Raw genomic sequence first — 22,327 nt, 5'->3', positions numbered from 1 at the left:
AGCTCTGAGACGCAAAGGGTGTACCGCCGTGCCGTTAGTTCGGCACGGTGGGTTTTTTTTTGCCCCCTTTGCGTGGTTTTGCTTTAGGGTTTTTTGTAGACTGCAAAGTTCGCTTTACTGTCCTCGCTCTGTCCTAGAATATCGGGCCCCACTTTGCTGAATCTATTTCATCCCTACGTTTTGTCTTTTCATCTTACTCACAGTCATTATATGTGGGGGGCTGCCTTTTCCTTTGGGGAATTTCTCTGGGGCAAGTCAGGCCTATTTTTCTATCTTCAGGCTAGCTAGTTTCTTAGGCTGTGCCGAGTTGCCTAGGTAGTTGTTAGGCGCAATCCACAGCCGCTTTTAGTTGTGTTTAGGATAGGATCAGGTGTGCAGTCTACAGAGTTTCCACGTCTCAGAGCTCGTTCTTGTATTTTTGGGTATTTGTCAGATCACTGTGTGCGCTCTGATCGCTAAGCACACTGTGTTTCTGGATTGCCTTCATAACACCTGTCATTTAGCAAACATAACACAAAGGTGGGCGGAGCCGCCTTAGCATGCCATAGTGCGGGAGCGGCTTCCAGGATGCGGCTTACACATCGGCTGAAGCCGGGGGCTAAATTTTTGCAGCCGGCCGGAGCGTTAACTCAGGGAGGTGGGCCACAGGGAAGCTGAGGCTGCCTGTCAGCATGTGAATATCCCACTGCAATGACTCCACTCACCATTGGTGCGCGTCCCGGCATGGAGCCGCCGCGATGACTGGGTTTCAGCGCCAAGGAAAGTGCGCGCACTCTACTGCAGGTCAGGTATTGCAGCATGGACGGTGCAGAGATAGTAGGATAAACCTCAATCCATCATCCCTTTGTTAGGGAGGTGGAGAAGAACCGTCCGCCTCCTTGTGCCATCCACTTTCACAGTGGTGGGACAGTGGGGGCTGCTCGGACGCCATAGAGAGGGGCCTCTGTACGTCCACGGAGTTCAGCCCCCGGGTGGACAGGGCCAGTTGTCCGGCATTAGGCCTTGCTCCAGGAGAGGATACATGGAGGCAACACTCCATGTGGTCGCCTGCTGCTGGTGTGGGGAGATCGGGACTCGAAGGAACCGTCGCCCCTGAAGAAGTGAGCTCAGGCATGGCTTCCCACGTCGCAGGAGAGGGTACGGGGAGGTATACTCGCCGTGATCGCCTGTTGATGATTCGGGGGAGATCGGAACCTTGAAAGGATAAAAACGTTGGGGTCTGAACCAGACCCGTGTGCCTCCTACAGACACTAAGCAAGAACTGGTTAACTGGGAGCCAGCAGGAGGGTGTATACTGCAGTGGAGGAGAGAACTTTCTTTGTATCACTTAGTGTCAGCCTCCTAGTGGCAGCAGCATACACCACGGGCTGCGTCCCCCAATGAGGAGCAGGAGAAATAACTTATTTGGTATCGCTGCCTGAGTACTTGTCAAAATGTATCCCAATCAGTGATCTTCCAAACAGACATAAAAAATAAGAGTAATTTAAAAAAAATTGAAGTGGCATTCCTCCCCCCAAAAAAGATCAGTCGCATGGACACTAGAATTGTATCAAAAACTACAGTTCATTCCTCAAAAAACAAGCCCACATAAAAGACCAAAAAATAAATAAAGTTATGTTCTCAGTCTAATGACCAAAAAACCTTCCAATTAAAGAAAAATTGACTTCAAAGCAGTTATACAACAAAAATCATATATACAGCCTTGGCTGAATGGAGCAAAGGTCGATCATGCCCACTACAGCCTCATTCATTAATGGAAGACTTCAGCGCTCAGCTGATATTCTGCGCTCCTATGAATAAAGAGGCAGCAGGAATGATTGACCTCGGATCTATTCAATTGTGGTTGAGAGTCCCGGGTTCTTGGGATTTATGGACACCACCACAGACAAACCCTCAGCGATCAGAAAATATATCCTTTGGATAGGAGAACACTCAAACATGAAAACAGCCCTTTTAGGTTGAAAAATTCTCTAAATGTACCATATCTGAAGCTCCTTCCACCTCCATGTCGTCATCACTGTCATCGATTAGTCTGTTCCACGATTCCACCGGATTAGCCCCCAAGGTGTCGGTCAGCAAAGTCTTCAGTTTCTGCCATAATTCCTCTTTCTGTTTCCTAGGCAGCTCTTGCAGTATTTCATCCAGATCAAAAGGATCAAACGTATTTTTCTGTGAAATGCAATGTTTTAATTAAAGATAACAAAACAAACACTTCTAACAACAATCATAAGAGACAAAGAAAGAATCCCATATAACCATTCACATGCTTCTTTAGTGCAGGTTACAGAAGGAGCGCACAGATTGTTGTATAGAATGGTTTCTATTCAGCAACATTAATGAATTGTGTAACCTTGGAGGGATCCAGCAGAACGGATATAAAGTTTATACTTCCATCACTCTGCTGATCACAGTCAGGAATAGGTCATCTTTACAGAATAATGTATATGGTTATTTCCTAGATTTTCTAAGAGTACAATTAAGAGGGCTTGTAAACTACTCATAATGGAGGACATACATACTGCAGGAACACTTGTAATAATGTAACTAGCCTGGCTGAACCATTTATTAGCAATTGTGTTAGCCTAGGAAAAAAAAAGTGAGAATCTTAACTATGGACTGTGCGATACTGCAGCTTAACCCCAAATACATAACAAGAGCATCCACTGCTCCTTACAACTGTTGGTGTTCCCTGCCAGTCTCCTGGACATCTGATTCCGCAGGGGGCATCATGTAACCGCTGCAGCTAATCAGCGGCCACTCATTGGTCATAGCAGTCACATTGTGAGTGAGCTGGAAGGAACAGTCTCAGAACTCGCACATCCAGTTCAGGTGGAACATGACCGCTGCAGAAGTACGACAGAGCAGTGGGGGTCCAGCAGGCAAGCATTGTGTTCTTGGTTTGATTTTTTAGACTAGTCTGGACCTATCATTAACCGGTCTTGAAGTAGTTCACAACCACTTTAAAAAAAAATAAAAAATTACTATCAGCTTATGCTGGGTTTAATGTAATCTGGCACAAGGGGAAAAAATTGTCTGCACTAATCAGGATGTTGGTTAAGAGAATATTACTTTTTTTTTTTACTGAAGCTGCAATTCCTATTAGATTGCGAAACATGTTTAAACCTCCTTGTAGCGGCAGGTAAGCAATGTACCGGCAGGTAAGCACCGCTTTCTTGCTCACATGTTCTCATTCACATAATGATCTTAGGTGTGAGAGGGCCAGCACTGCGCCTCTGCTTCTGGGCTCAGCTCATATAGAGGCACGAGCGGCTGAGCCCAGTAATTAGCTGCAGCGGTCACGTGTGCGGTAGATGTGATGTCAACACTACAGCTTGTTAACAAAGACCAGGGAAGAGGCGGTGATGCAGATTTGGACCTATGGAGAATAAAACCTGAGGGTATTTTATTATAGCTTAGCAGAATCTGAAGGAGAGAGAAAAGTTCCCCATGGGAAATTCTTTTAAAGGGCATGTTCGCTAATAAAATACATTTCCATACACCCTGTTTATATAGAAGGGTCCTCAGTTGTTTATCCAGGGTGGAGATGGGCAACACCATATAACCAATTGATTTGAATAGGCACTGTGTGTAACGCTTGATCTCCTTTTTGGTGGTGCCGCACAAAAAGAATTAAAAATGAAGAATTACTGCCAGCTTTCCCTTTAGATCACAGCTGGGAGGTGCACGAGGATAAATTTTATGATCACCTTATTGATAAGACTCCCTGCAAGTAGCAATTGTCCACATCAGAGATTCTTTATAACTTATCCCAGTACTTACATGTAGTTGGATGAAGTTTAGGAATTGTTCTACCGTCTCCTTTCCTGTGGCCTGCAGAAAGGCTTCCCGCTTTGACATCGTAATCTATTGACACCAAATGAGAACACAAATAAGATTGATTTATTATGATCTTGATAAATATAATCAATGAACAGGGGCAGCACGGTGGCGCAGTGGTTAGCACAGCAGCCTTGCAGCGCTGGAGTCCTGGGTTCTAATCCCACCTTGGACAACATCTGCAAAGAGTTTGTATGTTCTCTCCGTGTTTGCGTGGGTTTCCTCCCACATTCCAAAGACATACTGATAGGGAATTTAGATTGTGAGCCCAATCGGGGACAGCGATGATAATGTGTGCAAACTGTAAAGCGCTGCGGAATATGTTAGCGCTATATAAAAATAAAGATTATTATTATTATTATTAATGAACATATCAGATAATACATAAATGGCTTGTTTCAAGTTGTGTTTTGGAGAACACCGCACTCCTGATATCCCGCTTGCAGAGGGCAGATGTGCTCCTGAAAATGGAGTTTGGTTTAGTGGCATAGTTGAGCCATTGGCCCAAACTTTGCGCTCTCAGATGCCGCTAGAAAAGCGAACTTTGACTATGCAGCATGGGAGGAGCGCAGGGGCTGGCTGTGTCTAGATTCAGAGCAGTGCTTGCAAGCGCTCGCTCGTTCCGTAGTAAACCAGCCAACTTGTAGACTGCAGAGGTGGCCAGTCATCTTGGAAACAATCTGTAAACAGGAGAATAAAAGAAACTTCCAGTTCTTGTGAACAAACAGGATTTTTAACAAAGAGTAAATTGCAAAGTTACTAGTTTTCACAAGCACTTTGCAATTTTACCCATTTAAAAAGATGAGACAAGCCGTTAGCATAATACTTCTGTGAAACATTCTATAGTGTATTCCATCTGTAGTAAATACTGTGTCTGCTCTGTGGACCGGAAATCACTTTCTCAATGAGAAACAAGTCAAGGCTCTTATAAAATAAAAAAATGACCTAACCATTACAGACAATGTGTGATCCAGGCAGTCAAAGAGCAGGTCACATAATGTAGACTGCAATGACGTGGCATTGATTAAGGGAGAAGGCAGAGATTGGCAAGTTAATTAACACGGCCACTGTGTACACTTGATGCCAGTCCAGTTCTCAGGTTGGCATACTTGGCTTACAAATGAATGTTCTTGAAGACTTTGGAAATGCTTAAAGCAGGACTAAAATATTTAGGGTATGTGCACACGTTGCGGATTTGACCCAGCGGATTCGCAGCAGTTTTCCATGCGGTGTACAGTACCATGTAAACCTATGGAAAACCAAATCCGCAGTGCACATTCTGCGGAATATACCGCGCGGAAACGCTGTGGTTTATTTTCCGCAGCATGTCAATTCTTTGTGCGGATTCTGAGGCGTTTTACACCTGCTCCTTAATTGGAATCCGCAGGTGTAAAAATGCATGTGAAATCCGCACAAAAACCACGGAAAATCTGCAGTAAATCTGCAGATAAAACGCAGGGCATTTTACCTGCGTATTTTTAAGATTCTGCGCGGAAAAATCCACAACGTGTGCATACTCTTAGGGCAGTGGTCCCCAACCTCTACAGTGACCTAAACAGCAATCGGCTCGTTGTCTATATCGCTGCAGCGTCGCTGAGTGTGACGTACCTTAAGAGTTTGTTCCCTTTCAGATAACTTTTCCTGATAGTTACAGTTTGTGATAGAAAAAAAACAAAACACAACTGTCTTTTACTTGCCCTCTCAGGTTCCAGCGCATTGCTTCCACCGCCATATGATGACAGAAGGAAGCTCAGTTTAGCTAATATGGATTCTGTCAGTCCTATACATATTCTGCATACAACATCCCGCAATAAATCTCCCCCACACTGGATCCTTCAGTAAGAGGGAACAGTAGACTCAGGACCCCAGTGGTAGTGATTGGTGGGCGTGCCTGTGGATGGGCGATTAATGTCAATTGTGGAAAACCCCCTTTAAATACTATGAAGGCTCAGATTGAGCCTGTGAGATATAATTCCCCTGGTCGCATAGTGATTGACAGCTCTATACACGGATGGCGAGTCATACAGGCAGAGCTGTGATTCACTATCCATGGGGAAAGCAAGACTCTAAACCTTCTTTCACCCTGATAACCTCAAATACAGCTTTTCACATGAAAACACTGAATACATAGAACACTGTTCTATGATCAGTGGCCTTCCCTCCTATATTACCCTCCAAAGTGAATGGAAAGGTAGCTTACACATCACTTCTGCAGCAGATTTTTCAGCAGAGATCTGAAGAGGATGACAAGACCAGGTAACTGGGGAATGAGTGTTCATGAGATTAATGATCATCGCCCGTGTAATTATGCCGCCTATCACCCGGCACACAAGAAAAATGCTCTTTAAATAGCCAATTAGATTGCTTATAAAATCTACCTGTGTAACCAGGGTACTTGCAACTGAAATATGCAAATGGTATGTAGAAGGAATAATGGTATTTCATTACAGGTGTCCAGGTATGAGTGCCAAGTCTGCAGACACTGCGCACACGCTGTCATGATTCCTGCCATTGCCGGCGCGAGTGTTCACGTGCCAATATGTCTCATATGGCTTCTCGCAATAGAAATAAATTGAGAGAAGCCAAATGCATCCAGTAGCAAATCGCATAGAGGCAGTCATGTGACCGCTCACACCGGGGATCATGAAAGCGTGCACACTGCAAACTGTCATGATTCAGAAGTCTGCAGTCACTCTTTGCTCTCAAACCTGGACAATTCCTTAACGATTACTCTACGTGAACGGGACATAAAGGAGCACTGATCAACATATCAACTGTTCATTTATGGGCAGAAATCTACCTGTCTAGATGCACCTTTAGGTTGCCAGTCTATGTGTGAGGCCGGGTGCCCACGATCTGGAACTAGCAGCGCTTTGGAAACCGCGCATGTTCGCTGCGTTCAAAGTGCTGCTGTCAATTGAAAGGAGGTAAATTTGCATGGATTCACTGAACCGTGTGGATTCAACGAGTTCGCAAGAGAAATTGACATGCTGCGGTCAGGAAAGACGCACCGTATAATCTCCGCGGGCATCTGTGGACGCAAAGTGGACACATGATTTCTTGAAATCCCATCCATTATGCTGTAACATCCGGCTGCCTCAAACAACGCAGCGTCAGTCGAAGGTGGCACTAGTGCCGAGGCGCCTGTCAGTGACCAGCCGCGATACCCAGGTTAGAAGTGACTTCATAGTCTGTACACAGCAGGAAATCGTGACCAGAATCCAAAAGAACCTCTACACGTTATCAGTCTCTCTTCCTACATATTAGTCAAACAGATCATGACTAACAGGATTCACTGCCTTCACATTCATTCTGCCATAGAAAGAGCAAAGTGTTTAGAAACAATCTTTGTGGGAGTGATATCCTGTAACATGACTAATACTGTATGCTCAATTTACCAACATACTATACGTGGCATCATCGCTGTGCATGACTTTCCCTGAAGAGCTCAGAAGGTTGTTCTCAGCTTTCCTTCAGGAGCGCAGCGCTCCTCTGCCTGCAGGATGCCGGGGGAGGTGTGCTAGTGAAGACTGATAGTTCAGGCGGCAGCATGATGGTCACCGTGCTGGCCAGAACTGTGGACTCTTGCTAACAGCGGCAGCTCAGCTTCTATAAAATGGGAGAAGTGCAGTGGGACTGAAGCTGGCCAGGACTAACCAGTTTTAGGCCGGAGTCACACTACAGCGAGATACGGCCGAGTCTCGCAGGTTAAAAACAAGCTCTGGCACCGCCACTCCAGAGCAGAGCGTGCAGCTCCATGTATTGCTGTGCGGCCGCACGCTCCGCTCTGGAGTGCCGGTGCCAGAGCTTGTTTTTAACCTGCGAGACTCGGCCGTATCTCTCTGTGTGTGATCCCGGCCTTAGCTACAAAATTGGTTACTCAGATCTTAAAAATCACTTCATTCTTAACACCTGAGAGAATTATTAAGAGGTACATTGCAAAGTTGCGTGTTTTCACCAGCACGTAGCAATTTTAACCATTTAAGAACCTGTCACAACCCTGTTAACACCCAGTCTCTTTCCAAAACCTATTTAAAGGAAAGGGCTCATTCTCATCACAGGGGTGGAGTGGGTGTGGACAGCGACGCGGGTGCAGGTGCAAACGTCGACCCATGAGCGGGTGCAGACAGCGACACATGAGTGGGTGCAGGTGCGAACGGCGACGTGTGAGCGGACAGCGACATGGGTGCAGGTGCGAAAGCCGACGCGTGAGTGGGTGCAGGTGGCGACCCGTGAGCAGGTGTGGACGGCGATGCGTGAGGCGGACGGTGATGCGTGAGTGGGTGCAGACAGCGACATGGGTGCAGACGGTGATGCGTGAGTGGGTGCAGACGGCGACGCGTGAGAGGGGGAGGCGGACGGCGACGCGTGAGAGGGGGAGGCGGACGGCGACGCGTGAGAGGGGGAGGCGGACGGCGACGCGTGAGAGGGGGAGGCGGACGGCGACGCGTGAGAGGGGGAGGCGGACGGCGACGCGTGAGAGGGGGAGGCGGACGGCGACGCGTGAGAGGGGGAGGCGGACGGCGACGCGTGAGAGGGGGAGGCGGACGGCGACGCGTGAGAGGGGGAGGCGGACGGCGACGCGTGAGAGGGGGAGGCGGACGGCGACGCGTGAGAGGGGGAGGCGGACGGCGACGCGTGAGAGGGGGAGGCGGACGGCGACGCGTGAGAGGGGGAGGCGGACGGCGACGCGTGAGAGGGGGAGGCGGACGGCGACGCGTGAGAGGGGGAGGCGGACGGCGACGCGTGAGAGGGGGAGGCGGACGGCGACGCGTGAGAGGGGGAGGCGGACGGCGACGCGTGAGAGGGGGAGGCGGACGGCGACGCGTGAGAGGGGGAGGCGGACGGCGACGCGTGAGAGGGGGAGGCGGACGGCGACGCGTGAGAGGGGGAGGCGGACGGCGACGCGTGAGAGGGGGAGGCGGACGGCGACGCGTGAGAGGGGGAGGCGGACGGCGACGCGTGAGAGGGGGAGGCGGACGGCGACGCGTGAGAGGGGGAGGCGGACGGCGACGCGTGAGAGGGGGAGGCGGACGGCGACGCGTGAGAGGGGGAGGCGGACGGCGACGCGTGAGAGGGGGAGGCGGACGGCGACGCGTGAGAGGGGGAGGCGGACGGCGACGCGTGAGAGGGGGAGGCGGACGGCGACGCGTGAGAGGGGGAGGCGGACGGCGACGCGTGAGAGGGGGAGGCGGACGGCGACGCGTGAGAGGGGGAGGCGGACGGCGACGCGTGAGAGGGGGAGGCGGACGGCGACGCGTGAGAGGGGGAGGCGGACGGCGACGCGTGAGAGGGGGAGGCGGACGGCGACGCGTGAGAGGGGGAGGCGGACGGCGACGCGTGAGAGGGGGAGGCGGACGGCGACGCGTGAGAGGGGGAGGCGGACGGCGACGCGTGAGAGGGGGAGGCGGACGGCGACGCGTGAGAGGGGGAGGCGGACGGCGACGCGTGAGAGGGGGAGGCGGACGGCGACGCGTGAGAGGGGGAGGCGGACGGCGACGCGTGAGAGGGGGAGGCGGACGGCGACGCGTGAGAGGGGGAGGCGGACGGCGACGCGTGAGAGGGGGAGGCGGACGGCGACGCGTGAGGGGGGGAGGCGGACGGCGACGCGTGAGGGGGGGAGGCGGACGGCGACGCGTGAGGGGGGGAGGCGGACGGCGACGCGTGAGGGGGGGAGGCGGACGGCGACGCGTGAGGGGGGGAGGCGGACGGCGACGCGTGAGGGGGGGAGGCGGACGGCGACGCGTGAGGGGGGGAGGCGGACGGCGACGCGTGAGGGGGGGAGGCGGACGGCGACGCGTGAGGGGGGGAGGCGGACGGCGACGCGTGAGGGGGGGAGGCGGACGGCGACGCGTGAGGGGGGGAGGCGGACGGCGACGCGTGAGGGGGGGAGGCGGACGGCGACGCGTGAGGGTGGGGGGGAGGCGGACGGCGACGCGTGAGGGTGGGGGGGAGGCGGACGGCGACGCGTGGGGGGGGGGAGGCGGACGGCGACGCGTGAGGGGGGGGGGGGGGGGAGGCGGACGGCTGCTCACACAACTTTCTGGGGGCTTTATCATTCCCCCTATGGCAGAGCACTGGCAGCCTCCACATATACAGCGCTGACCGCTCGCACTCATGTGATGGATGCCGCCAGGTCTGGTCACAGTCTGTTCTGTGAAGTGACAGACAGTATCAGAACTGACTGCACACTGCTTTGCTGAGACCTGTAGTCCGCCAGCCGGCTGGAGTCAGCAGGTCAGTAACATCCGGTCCATATCGCCCTCTCCTACCTCCATATGAGGCGCCGTCCTCTCCACCAATTCCCGCCTGGCGCTCAATTCAAATCCCCACAGCCCGCCCTCTAGTTTGCCGGAAGTGCGTCATCACGCCAGAAAGCACGTCGGCCGCCGGACACTTCCTGTTTTGATTTGGGCACCATGGTAACCGCCGTGTTGTCACTGCGCGCTTCTCTAATGTCAATAAAGCTGAGTGATTGTGATTGACGAGGCCGTGAGGGCGGTCTGTGTACAGAGGCCAGTGTCTTCTGTGCGCCCCTCTGTCAGCGCTTTCTATCAGGCACTCAGCCCAATTTGTGGAGCGGGATAATGATCGTTACTTGTGTATATCTGTAGTATTGGGGTTGGCCACTCCCTTTTATATTCTATTCCTCTGTTTAAATTTATAATAAAAAATTAAGCATAATCATCTCCCACTGGCGCTACTGCAGCAATGTCAGCGCCTGGTGTCAGACAAGAGCTTCATTCAACGGACCTGTGAGCGCTGCAGGCCATCAGAGGTCGCTGATTAGCTGCAGCGGTCACATTACATAATGGCACACGAGCGCTGGATTCTTCTGATGTTGACATCTCTGGAATGGCCCCCGCCGGTGGGGAAGATGATTACCCTTATTTTATTTCACAATACCACTCCCTGCCACTGACTGACAGCTCAGCAGTGCATCAGTACAGAAGCGGCTGTCAGTCAGTGCCGGGGAGCGGTTACAGCTGTGTCCCCATGACTGAAAGCCGGAGGCAGCCAGGAGTCTGCTTCCTCCAATAGCCGGGCTCTCGGTGCGGCGGCCGCACAGATGTAGAACGCTATTACTACCTGCACATTAACCCCATATCTGCTGGTTAATAGCATTTGCTGACGTCATAGGTTCCCTTTAAAAAGATGGTACTCCAACTTGTGGACAAGCCCTTTAAGGCTGGGGCTACATTTATTGCAGAGCGACATTACACCTAATGATTTCCTATGTGGTTGCATTGTGCCCAATGCGTTGGGTTGTCTGACACGACTCACTTGTCATAAACTTCACGCCAAGGATGTTGATCGCAGCTTGTCTGAGATTTTACATCCAGCATAATGCAGCACTGTATAGTCACATGACTGCACGCTGTACAGGGGTTTTTGCTCTCATGACCTGTCATTGTGTAGCTCCAGCCAGATATGGGCTCTGTGGTGACTATAAAACTGCGATGGCGGTAACATGCACCAGAAATCAGTGTGGGCATACACTGTACTGCATATTGTTGGTGTTTTCATGTGTGACCATGGCTACATAGACAGTGGAGCACTGCCACCATTCCAGAACTAATTTTGCTAATGTCATCATAGTTTTTTGTTTTTTTTTGCAAGTAGTTGAAAGATGATCCTTCAGGTCAGTATGGCCACAGCAATACCAAACTTGTACAGTTTATATAATATATATATATTTGACTAGTTACAAAAATGTTCAGAAGTTTTGAATACTTTTGTGGAGGCACGAGGGGTCAGCACCCCGTTCCGCTAGCCGAAACCGCATGGACCAGGCGTCGTCCCACCGCACACCCACTCTTCTTTTAACGTGGGCATAACGCTACTCATACAACACACGGTGAGGGTAAAACAGTGTGGCAATACTTTATTGAACCACAAACCAGGCAAATAAACAGTCCCAACACAATACCCAAGATGTGAATATTATAGAGTCTCACCCTTCCGGTGACTCGCCAGGATAAGAGCATCTGTGACTTCAGACTTCAGAGCTTCCAGGGCTGACTAACTCACCAGTGGCAAGCACAGAGAATAGGTAACAACAAGCTTAGGAAGATGACAGTCCGTTCAGGTAGAAAGGCCAGTTGACTGGAGGGTCACATCCTGGCTTTTCTGCACATCTCCATGGAACCAGGAGACTGGCAGGTCCCATTCATGGCTTTCACAAACGTATCCATGGTTCAGCAATGGTCAATTGAGCAGATCTCTATTCTTCCAGCTGGGGCCGTGGTCCCCTAAGCTATAAGAATAAACTAGGCACTCAACTTGAAGAGTAATTTTTTTTACTTTTAATGTAGTCAAGGCAAAACATTTCGGCCGCATTTGGCCTTTATCAATTACAAACTAAACAGGAGTATAGTGGATTTTTAGTGAGGCATGTCTTGGTATGGTCACTTTCATAAGAGTATGGGGCGTTTAAAGAGCAAAAACCCCAATGGAAAACAAGCCAGGGGACCTGAATGTGTGCGCGTGCCTGGACAAAGACGCAGTGTCCGCTGCTTGCCACTGGGGTTTTTCCTCTTTAATCGCCCCATACTCTTACGAAAGTGGCCATACTGAGACGCGCCTCACTAAAAATCCACAGGATTCCCACGAATCCCTGACACTCCTGTATAGTTTGTAATTGATAAAGGCCAAATGAGGCCAAAACGTTTTGCCTTGACTAAATTAAAATGAAAAAAAAAAATCATCTTCAAGTTGAGTGCCTAGTTTATTCTTATTACTTCATGGTGTGGGATCCTACTATGGCACCTTCCTTAGTAGTGCACATGGTTCTCTATCAGTGGTCCCCTAAGCTGGCATCCTGTAAAATGAAATCTGTGTCCCTCGTAATGGAGCCATGATGTCTTGACTGCTGTCCTGTCTCTGGTCCTTTGAATATTTGGATGTCTTGGCTGAATCTCTGACTCTCTCTGTCTCTCTTACAGAGGCATATAACCTCTTTTTATGGTTAACAAGTGTCCTTCAATGCAGCATTCAGAGATAATGGGACAAATGGTGACAGAATATGTTGCATTATTTGATTTTTTAAATCTATTTGCATAGATTTTTCTCCTCTATTTTAAAAGTCAACAAGCTAGCTGGTTTGTACAATCTGTAGTCAACATATCAGCAAACATCACTAGTCATCCAAGATAAGAGCACAATGTGTTGCAACAAATTGTCAACTTACAAGTCAATATTGTAGGTGTACACAAGCAGAAATCTGTTTTCTTGACTAACCAGAAAGAAACACATAAATTCAAAAGTCAGCATATAGATAACAGTCTATTCTTCCTGGCTTGCTAAAATAGATATCTGGTTAATTAAGGTACAATGCTGTGTCTCCACAACTTTTTATTGCACTTATTGGGGAGGTGCGGTGACCCAAAAATGGCAGTAATTCTCTCATCTCAATTTTTCTTTACAGCATAAGCTTATTGTAATGAAATGTTTCTATATAGTTCCTAAAACAGATATTGTTTGCATCTATTATGCCCTTGTATCTTTCTTATGCTGTTTTATTTGGCTTCTACTGGTGATGAAATTTCAAGTGCCATATTGACTGTTTCTTCTTGTCCTGTGTCCTAGGCTCTCTACAATAATCTCTTGTAGGATGTGGCGGACAAGTGGACACAGGATTCTTTAACCCCTTTCTGCCAATGGACGTACTATTCCATCCATGTGGGGTGGGCCCTACTTCCCAAGGACGGAATAGTACGTCCAGCGCGATCGGCCGCGCTCACGGGGGGAGCGAGGCCGATCGCGGCCGGGTGTCAGCTGCCTATCGCAGCTGACATCCGGCACTATGTGTCAGGAGCGGTCACGGACCGCCCCCGGCACATTAACCCCCGGCACACCGCGATCAAACATGATCGCGATGTGCCAGCGGTACAGGGAAGCATCGCGCAGGGAGGGGGCTCCCTGCGGGCTTCCCTGAGCCCCCCGCAGCAACGCAATGTGATCGCGTTGCTGCGAGGGTCTGCTCACCTCCCTCCCTGCTCCAGGCCCGGATCCAAGATGGCCGCGGCATCCGGGTACTGCAGGGAGGGAGGTGGCTTACCAAGTGCCTGCTCAGAGCAGGCACTGTGAAGCTTGTACTGCTCTAAGTCAGATCGGTGATCTGACAGAGTGCTGTGCAAACTGTCAGATCACCGATCTGTGATGTCCCCACCTGGGACCAGGTAAAATAAATAAAAAAAAAAAATTTCCACACATGTAAAAAAAAAAAAAAAAAAATTCCTAAATAATTAAAAAAAAAAATTATTCCCATAAATTCATTTCTTTATCTAAATAAAAAAAACAAACAATAAAAGTAAATATATTTAGTATCGCCGCGTCCGTAACGACCCCACCTATAAAACTATATCACTAGTTAACCCCTTCAGTAAACACCGTAAGAAAAAAAAAAAACGCGGCAAAAAACGCTTTATTATCATACCGCCGAACAAAAAGTGGAATAACACGCGATCAAAAAAATAACCACGGTACCGCTGAAAGCGTCATCTTGTCCCGCAAAAAACGAGCCACCACACAGCATCATCAGCAAAAAAATAAAAAAGTTATAGTCCTCAGAATAAAGCGATGCAAAAATAATTATTTTTTCTATAAAATAGTTTTTATCGTATAAAAGCGCCAAAACATAAAAAAATGATATAAATGAGGTGTCGCTGTAATCGTACTGACCCGAAGAATAAAACTGCTTTCTCAATTTTACCAAACGCGGAACGGTATAAACGCCTCCCCCAAAAGAAATTCATGAATAGCTGGTTTTCGGTCATTCTGCCTCACAAAAATCGGAATAAAAAGCGATCAAAAAATGACACGTGCCCGAAAATGTTACCAATAAAAACGTCAACTCGTCCCGCAAAAAACAAGACCTTACATGACTCTGTGGACCAAAATATGGAAAAATTATAGCTCTCAAAATGTGGTAACGCAAAAAATATTTTTTGCAATAAAAAGCGTCTTTTAGTGTGTGACGGCTGCCAATCATAAAAATCCGCTAAAAAACCCGCTATAAAAGTAAATCAAACCCCCCTTCATCACCCCCTTAGTTAGGGAAAAATTAAAAAAATGTATTTATTTCCATTTTCCCATTAGGGTTAGGGCTAGGGTTAGGGCTAGGGTTGGGGCTAGCGTTAGGGCTAGGGTTGGGGCTAGCGTTAGGGCTAGGGTTGGGGCTAGGATTGGGGCTAGGGTTAGGGTTGGGGCTAGGGTTAAGGCTACAGTTAGGGTTGGGGCTAAAGTTAGGGTTAGGGTTGGGGCTAAACTTACGGTTAGGGTTTAGATTACATTTACAGTTGGGAATAGGGTTGGGATTAGGGTTAGGGGTGTGTCTGGGTTAGAGGTGTGGTTAGGGTTACCATTGGGATTAGGGGTAGGGGTGTGTTTGGATTAGGGTTTCAGTTATAATTGGGGGGTTTCCACTGTTTAGGCACATCAGGGGCTCTCCAAACGCGACATGGCGTCCAATATCAATTCCAGCCAATTCTGCGTTGAAAAAGTAAAACAGTGCTTCTTCCCTTCCGAGCTCTCCTGTGTGCCCAAACAGGGGTTTACCCCAACATATGGGGTATCAGCGTACTCAGGACAAATTGGACAACAACTTTTGGGGTCCAATTTCTCCTGTTACCCTTGGGAAAATACAAAACTGGGGGCTAAAAAATAATTTTTGTGGGAAAAAAAAAGGATTTTTTATTTTCACGGCTCTGCGATATAAACTGTAGTGAAACACTTGGGGGTTCAAAGTTCTCACAACACATCTAGATAAGTTCCTTGGGGGGTCTAGTTTCCAATATGGGGTCACTTGTGGGGGGTTTCTACTGTTTAGGTACATATGGTGCTCTGCAAATGCAACGTGATGCCTGCAGACCAATCCATCTAAGTCTGCATTCCAAATGATATTCCTTCCCTTCCGAGCTCTGCCATGCGCTCAAACGGTGGTTCCCCCCCACATATCGGGTATCAGCGTACTCAGGACAAATTGGACAACAATATTTAGCTTCCAATTTCTCCTGTTACCCTTGGAAAAATACAAAACTGGGGGCTAAAAAATAATTTTTGTGGAAAAAAAAATATTTTTTATTTGCGCAGCTCTGCATTATAAACTGTAGTGAAACACTTGGGGGTTCAAAGCTCTCACATCATATCTAGATGAGTTCCTTAGGGGGTCTACTTTCCAAAATAGTGTCACTTGTGGGGGGTTTCTACTGTTTAGGTACATTAGGGGCTCTGCAAACGCAATGTGACACCTGCAGACCATTCCATCTAAGTCTGCATTCCAAATGGCGCTCCTTCCCTTCCGAGCCCTCCCCTGTGCCCAAACAGTGGTTCCCCCCCACATATGGGGTATCAGCGCACTCAGGACAAATTGAACAACTTTTGGGGTCCAATTTCTCCTGTTACCCTCGGGAAAATACAAAACTGGGGGCTAAAAAATAATTTTTGCGGGAAAAAAAATTTTGTTTTATTTTACAGCTCTGCATTATAAACTTCTGTGAAGCCCTTGGTGGGTCAAAGTGCTCACCACACATCTAGATAAGTTCCTTAGGGGGTCTACTTTCCAAAGTGGTGTCACTTGTGGGGGGTTTCAATGTTTAGGCACATCAGTGGCTCTCCAAACGCAACATGGCGTCCTATCTCAATTCCAGTCAATTTTGCATTGAAAAGTCAAATGGCGCTCCTTCGCTTCCGAGCTCTGTCATGCGCCCAAACAGTGGTTTACCCCCACATGTCGGGTATCAGCGTACTCAGGACAAATTGTACAACAATGTTTGGGGTCCATTTTCTCCTGTTACCCTTGGTAAAATAAAACAAATTGGAGCTGAAGTAAATTTTCTGTGTAAAAAAGTTAAATGTTCATTTTTATTTAAACATTCCAAAAATTCCTGTGAAACACCTGAAGGGTTAATAAACTTCTTGAATATGGTTTTGAGCACCTTGAGGGGTGCAGTTTTTAGAATGGTGTCACACTTGGGTATTTTCTATCATATAGACCCCTAAAAATGACTTCAAATGAGATGTGGTCCGTAAAAAAAATTGTGTTGTAAAAATGAGAAATTGCTGGTCAACTTTTAACCCTTACAACTCCCTAACAAAAAAAATTTTTGGTTCCAAAATTGTGCTGATGTAAAGGAGACATGTGGGAAATGTTACTTATTAAGTATTTTGTGTGACATATCTCTGTGATTTAATTGCATAAAAATTCAAAGTTGGAAAATTGCGAAATTTTCAAAATTTTCGCCAAGTTTCGGTTTTTTTCACAAATAAACGCAGGTAATATCAAAGAAATTTTACCACTATCATGAAGTACAATATGTCTCGAGAAAAGAATGTCAGAATCACCGGGATCCGTTGAAGCGTTCTAGAGTTATAACCTCATAAAGGGACAGTGGTCAGAATTGTAAAAATTGGCCCGGTCCATAACGTGCAAACCACCCTAGGGGGTAAAGGGGTTAAAAGTCTATCATAATGGTGGAAACAAATATCGGCTGACCAGGAAAGCAGTGCTTGCAGAGTAGAGATGCTGGGCAGTGAGGACAGCCCCTCGGAGTGGCAGAGTTGAGCTATTGCCAGCCAATTAATGTGAGTAGTGACACATCACTTGCTCAGAAGAAGGTACAGTTAATATATAACCATTGGCACCATTTTACTTGAAGGAGACATGTTGGAAAACAAGTAGGACCTTTACAGTACAGCAGAAAACAAAGTAGCAATAGGGGCTTGTGATGGAAGAGTTCTGAAAGGACTAGAGTGGCAGGGTAGCGCTCTCACCCACAGAAGAGGGGTGAGAATGAAGTTGAAGTGTGTGGCACTAGATACCAACTGCGCTATAATACTTTCTGTGGTAGCACAGAGGTCCAACAGGTGGAAAGCGAAGCTTCCAACATTGTGCCATGGGTAAAGTCTGATGGGTGTAGAGCAGAGGCATGGCAGGTGGGTGAGGTATATCCACCTGGAGTTGCTACAGCTGGAATGAGAACAAAGTTGCGGAGAGCTCTGGTCAAACTAGGGGCATAGACCTGCAACGGTACAACATCGAGGAACTGCAGTGGAGCTGGAACTGTTCACTTGTGGCTAAAAGTATTGAGATTGATGCAAATTTGTTCCCAGCTGGCAAAATCCTGACTAATGGCCACCTTATTCATGTCAAACCAGTGCTTGGTGTTTACCACAATTTCTGGGCCGTTGTTTGTCCATCCGATTTTTAAGGATTGACCACAGGTTGTCAATGGGATTCCGATCTGGGGAGTTTTGTCGCCAGAGACTCCGAATTTCAATGATCTGTTCATAGAGCGACTTAAGTTATTACATGCGCCTTGTTACATGGTCTCCATCATGCTGGGAGAAAGCACTGTCCATCTCCAAATTGCTCCAGGACCGTTGGGAGAACTTGCTCTTGGAGGATGTTTAGATTTCATTCTTTATTCCTAGCAGTGTTCTTAGGATATTGTGATTGAGCCCCCACTCTATGGATGAAAATCAAGCCCACACTATCATTTACATATAGTAACAATTTCCAAAACCCCTAATGTTTTCTTTTATTTTTATTGATTGCAAATTGATTCATCCTTATCTTAAAAGGGGTATTTCTACTTTGTACATTTATTGCATTTCCATAAGACCTGGTAAGCATTTATGAAAGATGCAGATCCCACTACTTGTGCCTATTTAAAAAAAACAAAAAACTGTTTACTCTTTAACAATAAGAAATATTTGTTGTCTTCCCATATATTCCACTCGCCCTACATTGGGACAGTAGTGCTAATGAAGTGAATGGGAGATGATCTGCAGTAGTTGGCGGTGGCCACTAAACATTGTACAGAGCAGGAGTGTTTCACCCCATACAATGCTGCTGCTGCTGATCAGCTGATCTGACATATAATGCACCTTCACCAACCTTCTACATAAAGGTCACCCCTCAGTATATTTGTCCCCCACAACCCCTGTAATCTCTGATGGCTTGGCCCCCTCCTCACTGATGACTGACAGCGCTGGCTTGCCTGAGTTTTCTCCATAGACTGTTCTTGTCCTTGATTTTCTAACCTAGGATTACAAGGATAAAGTGTACAGAATGTAGCGTTGTGCTTTATTTTTATGGGAAGTGTAAATCTGAGTAACTAACAACAGTTTAGACTTTAAAGACTTTTTTTTTTATCACTGTAACAAGTACAGATGATGGCACAGATGGAGCAGAGATAATTGGCATCAGACCCCACTGTATTAGAAATAGACAAAAATCCCAGTGACAACAAGTGGAAGAAAAGGTCACCAGCAAATATCGACTTTATCTCATCTTACTTGATGCAATAACTGAAGATATTTAACAAGACGTTCCCTGACCTGTCAGCTCGCCTGGAGCGACTTTTCTTAGATCTCTGCATTGTGCCGTTCTGGTTTTATTAGGCTACGTTCACATTTGCGTTCTGCCGGGCTGCGTCGGGCGCAGCCGCGGCGACGCATGCGTCATGCGCCCCTATATTTAACATGGGGTCGCATGAACATGCGTTGCATTGCGTTTTGTGACGCATGCGTCTTTTTTGGCGCACGTGTCAGAGCGCAGAGGACGCAGCAAGTTGCATTTTTTTTGCGTCCAAAATCATGCCAAAAAAGGACGCATGAGTCACAAAACAATGCGTTTTGCATGTGTTTTGGTTTGTGTTGTGCGTTGCCGACGCAGCACCGCACAACGCAAATGTGAACGTAGCCTTACTCTGACATTTGCCAATAATATGACAATTGGGGGTTATCAGTTGGGGTTTGTCCATTCACAATTTGACACCGTTCAATCAATGTCACACCTCTGTCGACAAGAATGGTATCATCCATTTCTAATTGTAGTCATCAATTTCTATGTAACAAGACAATGCAGAATTGTTAGAAAAGATGCTTCAGAATTGTTTTGAAGGGAATATATGTATTTACTAAATCAGGTGTATCAGTGATGGTATCAGGTCTTCTTTATATGTAATCACTTTTTTTTTTCATTAAAATCAGCGTCTATTTATATGAGTAATTTGTAACTTTTTGCTGCAGCGTTCCTTCTATATAGTTCGCACGCATTTCTGCCAGAACAAATAAAAATACCCATGGGTTTCCATGCAGTATGTTTCTAAATACACATTTTACTTATTCTTTTCTACTGTTGTGTTGCTTTCTGTCCATTCATGGTTTAGTTATTTCATATTTTTAGTAACTTGTTTACATGCAAAAAGTACATGTGTGCCATCTAGTGGGTAATGCTTGAATTACTGCTATAAAGAAATCCCATTGCCAAGTAAACTCGTACATTTGGCTGGATTAATGAACATTATTTATATTTCTGGTATAAACACTTTTGTGTGATGTTTCTTTTTAAGGGGGTGTCCTGTCAGTCAGAGGCAGGAGGCAAGCAGGGAATACAGAGAGAAGCAGCAGAGCGGTAAGTGCAGCGCTCGCCCACTGCACCTGTAACTCATTTGCATACAATTTCAACTATGGATTTTTCTATAACAGCAAAACAGATTTATACAAGACAGGTAAGGATTTGCTCAGCATTTAGGCACCTTTGCGTACATGCCACGTTTGAGGTATAAAATCTTGACAGGTTCTCTCTGACCGTCCAAGTTTTAAATTGGCATGTTAGACAGAATGCAAACCCAATAACAAAAAAAAAAAGGGGTTACCGCGACAGTGCGGAGCCAGAAGACCGCAGCGTTTGATTGCTCCTACTCCGGCACTAAGAAGAAGCACTTCTCCATTTTAAATGGGTTTATTTCTTGTGGCAGAACAGGAGTTCATTGGCCATGTTGGAAATCCCTGTGCTCGGTTAGCCACTCCTTTTCCCTTTATAATCTGGGCTCTTATCCTTGTCAGAGCTAGCATTTGCTGCATGGCTAATGGTGGGAGACGAGCACATATGAGGAGAGTTGAAGGCGTTATCTGTGACTGTTTGGTTTGTATGTGTGGTAATTCCCTATCCTGTTTTTGTTTATTCCCCTACCTACACACCCCGATGCATTCCTCTGTTACATGTGAGTGAATATTTTGTATGCCTGGAGTTTTCTGTTAACCCTTGTCTGTGTTGCCTTGTTTGTCAGGTTGGTGTACTATGGTGCACAGTACTACCCTCTTCCCTTTGTGGGGGAGAACAGACTGAGGAAACAAGGCAAGGGTGGAGGCCCTGGCATCTTCGCCATCTGAAATATCCTGGGGAACAGGGCGAGCTAGGGTGCCCCCTAGTGTTAGGGATAGGGAAGAAGCCCGTGGTCTCGGGTCACCCGACAGCTGTGTGGTGAAAGTAATCACCAAACCATTTAAGGCCTGCTCAATGTTTAATTTTGTGCTTTTGTTCTCCCCCTTCTTCCAACAGCTAGAACGTTTTATTTTTTCAGTGACATAGCTGTATGAGGGTTCGTTTCTAGTATAATGAGTTGTACTTTTGAATAACACCATTTTATCATATAACATACCAGAAAATAGGAAAAAAATGTTAAGACAAATGCGGTGAAATGTAGACAAAAAATGCAATTCACATGTGAAGTGCCATGCCATACGTGGCGCTATAATAAAAAATAGTAGTAATAATTCCATGACCACTTTTTTTTTCTTTGGGTGGGTGTTATTACGGACTTTATTATGAGGTAAAAATGATTCGTTAATGTGATTTTACACCGATACTAAACTTGCATTCTTTTGTTAAATTAAGTGGCTTTTTTAAAAAAATTGGTGCTCACACAGTTGTCCACCCTGTCAATATGATCTAATACTGGAGATACCAGAGTGCTGAGGTAAGAAGAAACTGCTCACACTGCTGTCCATCCTGTCTATCTGATCTAATACTGGATATACCAGAGGTGCTGAGGTAAGAAGAGGCTGCTCACACTGCTGTCCATCCTACCTGATCTAATACTGGAGATACCAGGGTGCTGAGGTAAGAAGAGGCTGCTCACCCTGCTGTCTTCCCTGTTTATCTGATCTAATACTGGAGATACCAGGGCTACTGAGGTAAGAAGAGGCTGCTCACACTGCTGTCCATCCTACCTGATCTAATACTGGAGATATCAGGGCTACTGAGGTAAGAAGAGGCTGCTCTCACTGCTGTCCATCCTACCTGGTCTAATACTGGAGATACCAGGGCTGCTGAGGTAAAAGGCTGCTCACTGCTGTCCATCCTACCTGATCTAATACTGGAGATATCAGGGCTACTGAGGTAAGAAGAGGCTGCTCACACTGCTGTCCATCCTACCTGATCTAATACTGGAGATACCAGGGTGCTGAGGTAAGAGGAGGCTGCTCACCCTGCTGTCCTCCCTGTTTATCTGATCTAATACTGGAGATACCAGGGCTACTGAGGTAAGAAGAGGCTGCTCACACTGCTGTCCTCCCTGTCTATCTGACCTAATAATGGAGATAGCAGGATGCTGAGGTAAGAGGCGGCTGCTCACCCTGCTGTCCACTTTGTATTTATGATCCAATACTGTAGATACCACGGCTGCTGAGATAAGATGAA

At 47.2% G+C, this 22,327-nt stretch overlaps 1 protein-coding gene across 2 annotated transcripts in view; it reads right to left on the bottom strand.

Annotated features, from left to right (window-relative positions):
* NCAPG2 (non-SMC condensin II complex subunit G2) overlaps positions 1-10,174 on the bottom strand; it is a 110,643-nt gene extending 100,469 nt beyond the window's left edge. For both annotated transcript variants that reach the window (XM_069729715.1, XM_069729717.1), the window contains exons 1-3: positions 10,110-10,174; positions 3,781-3,864; positions 1,981-2,169 (exon numbers count right to left, since the gene is read on the bottom strand). In XM_069729715.1, coding sequence (XP_069585816.1) covers positions 1,981-2,169; positions 3,781-3,864; positions 10,110-10,115 — 279 coding nt within the window. In that variant the 5' untranslated portion in view covers positions 10,116-10,174. The remainder of the gene's footprint in view (positions 1-1,980; positions 2,170-3,780; positions 3,865-10,109) is intronic.
* Between the last annotated feature and the right edge of the window lie 12,153 nt (positions 10,175-22,327).

Source organism: Ranitomeya imitator, chromosome 6 (assembly GCF_032444005.1).
Source record: "Ranitomeya imitator isolate aRanImi1 chromosome 6, aRanImi1.pri, whole genome shotgun sequence".
Lineage (NCBI taxonomy): Eukaryota > Metazoa > Chordata > Amphibia > Anura > Dendrobatidae > Ranitomeya > Ranitomeya imitator.
Note: the sequence above shows the minus strand (reverse complement) of the source record. Positions and strands in the feature narration are given on the sequence as shown.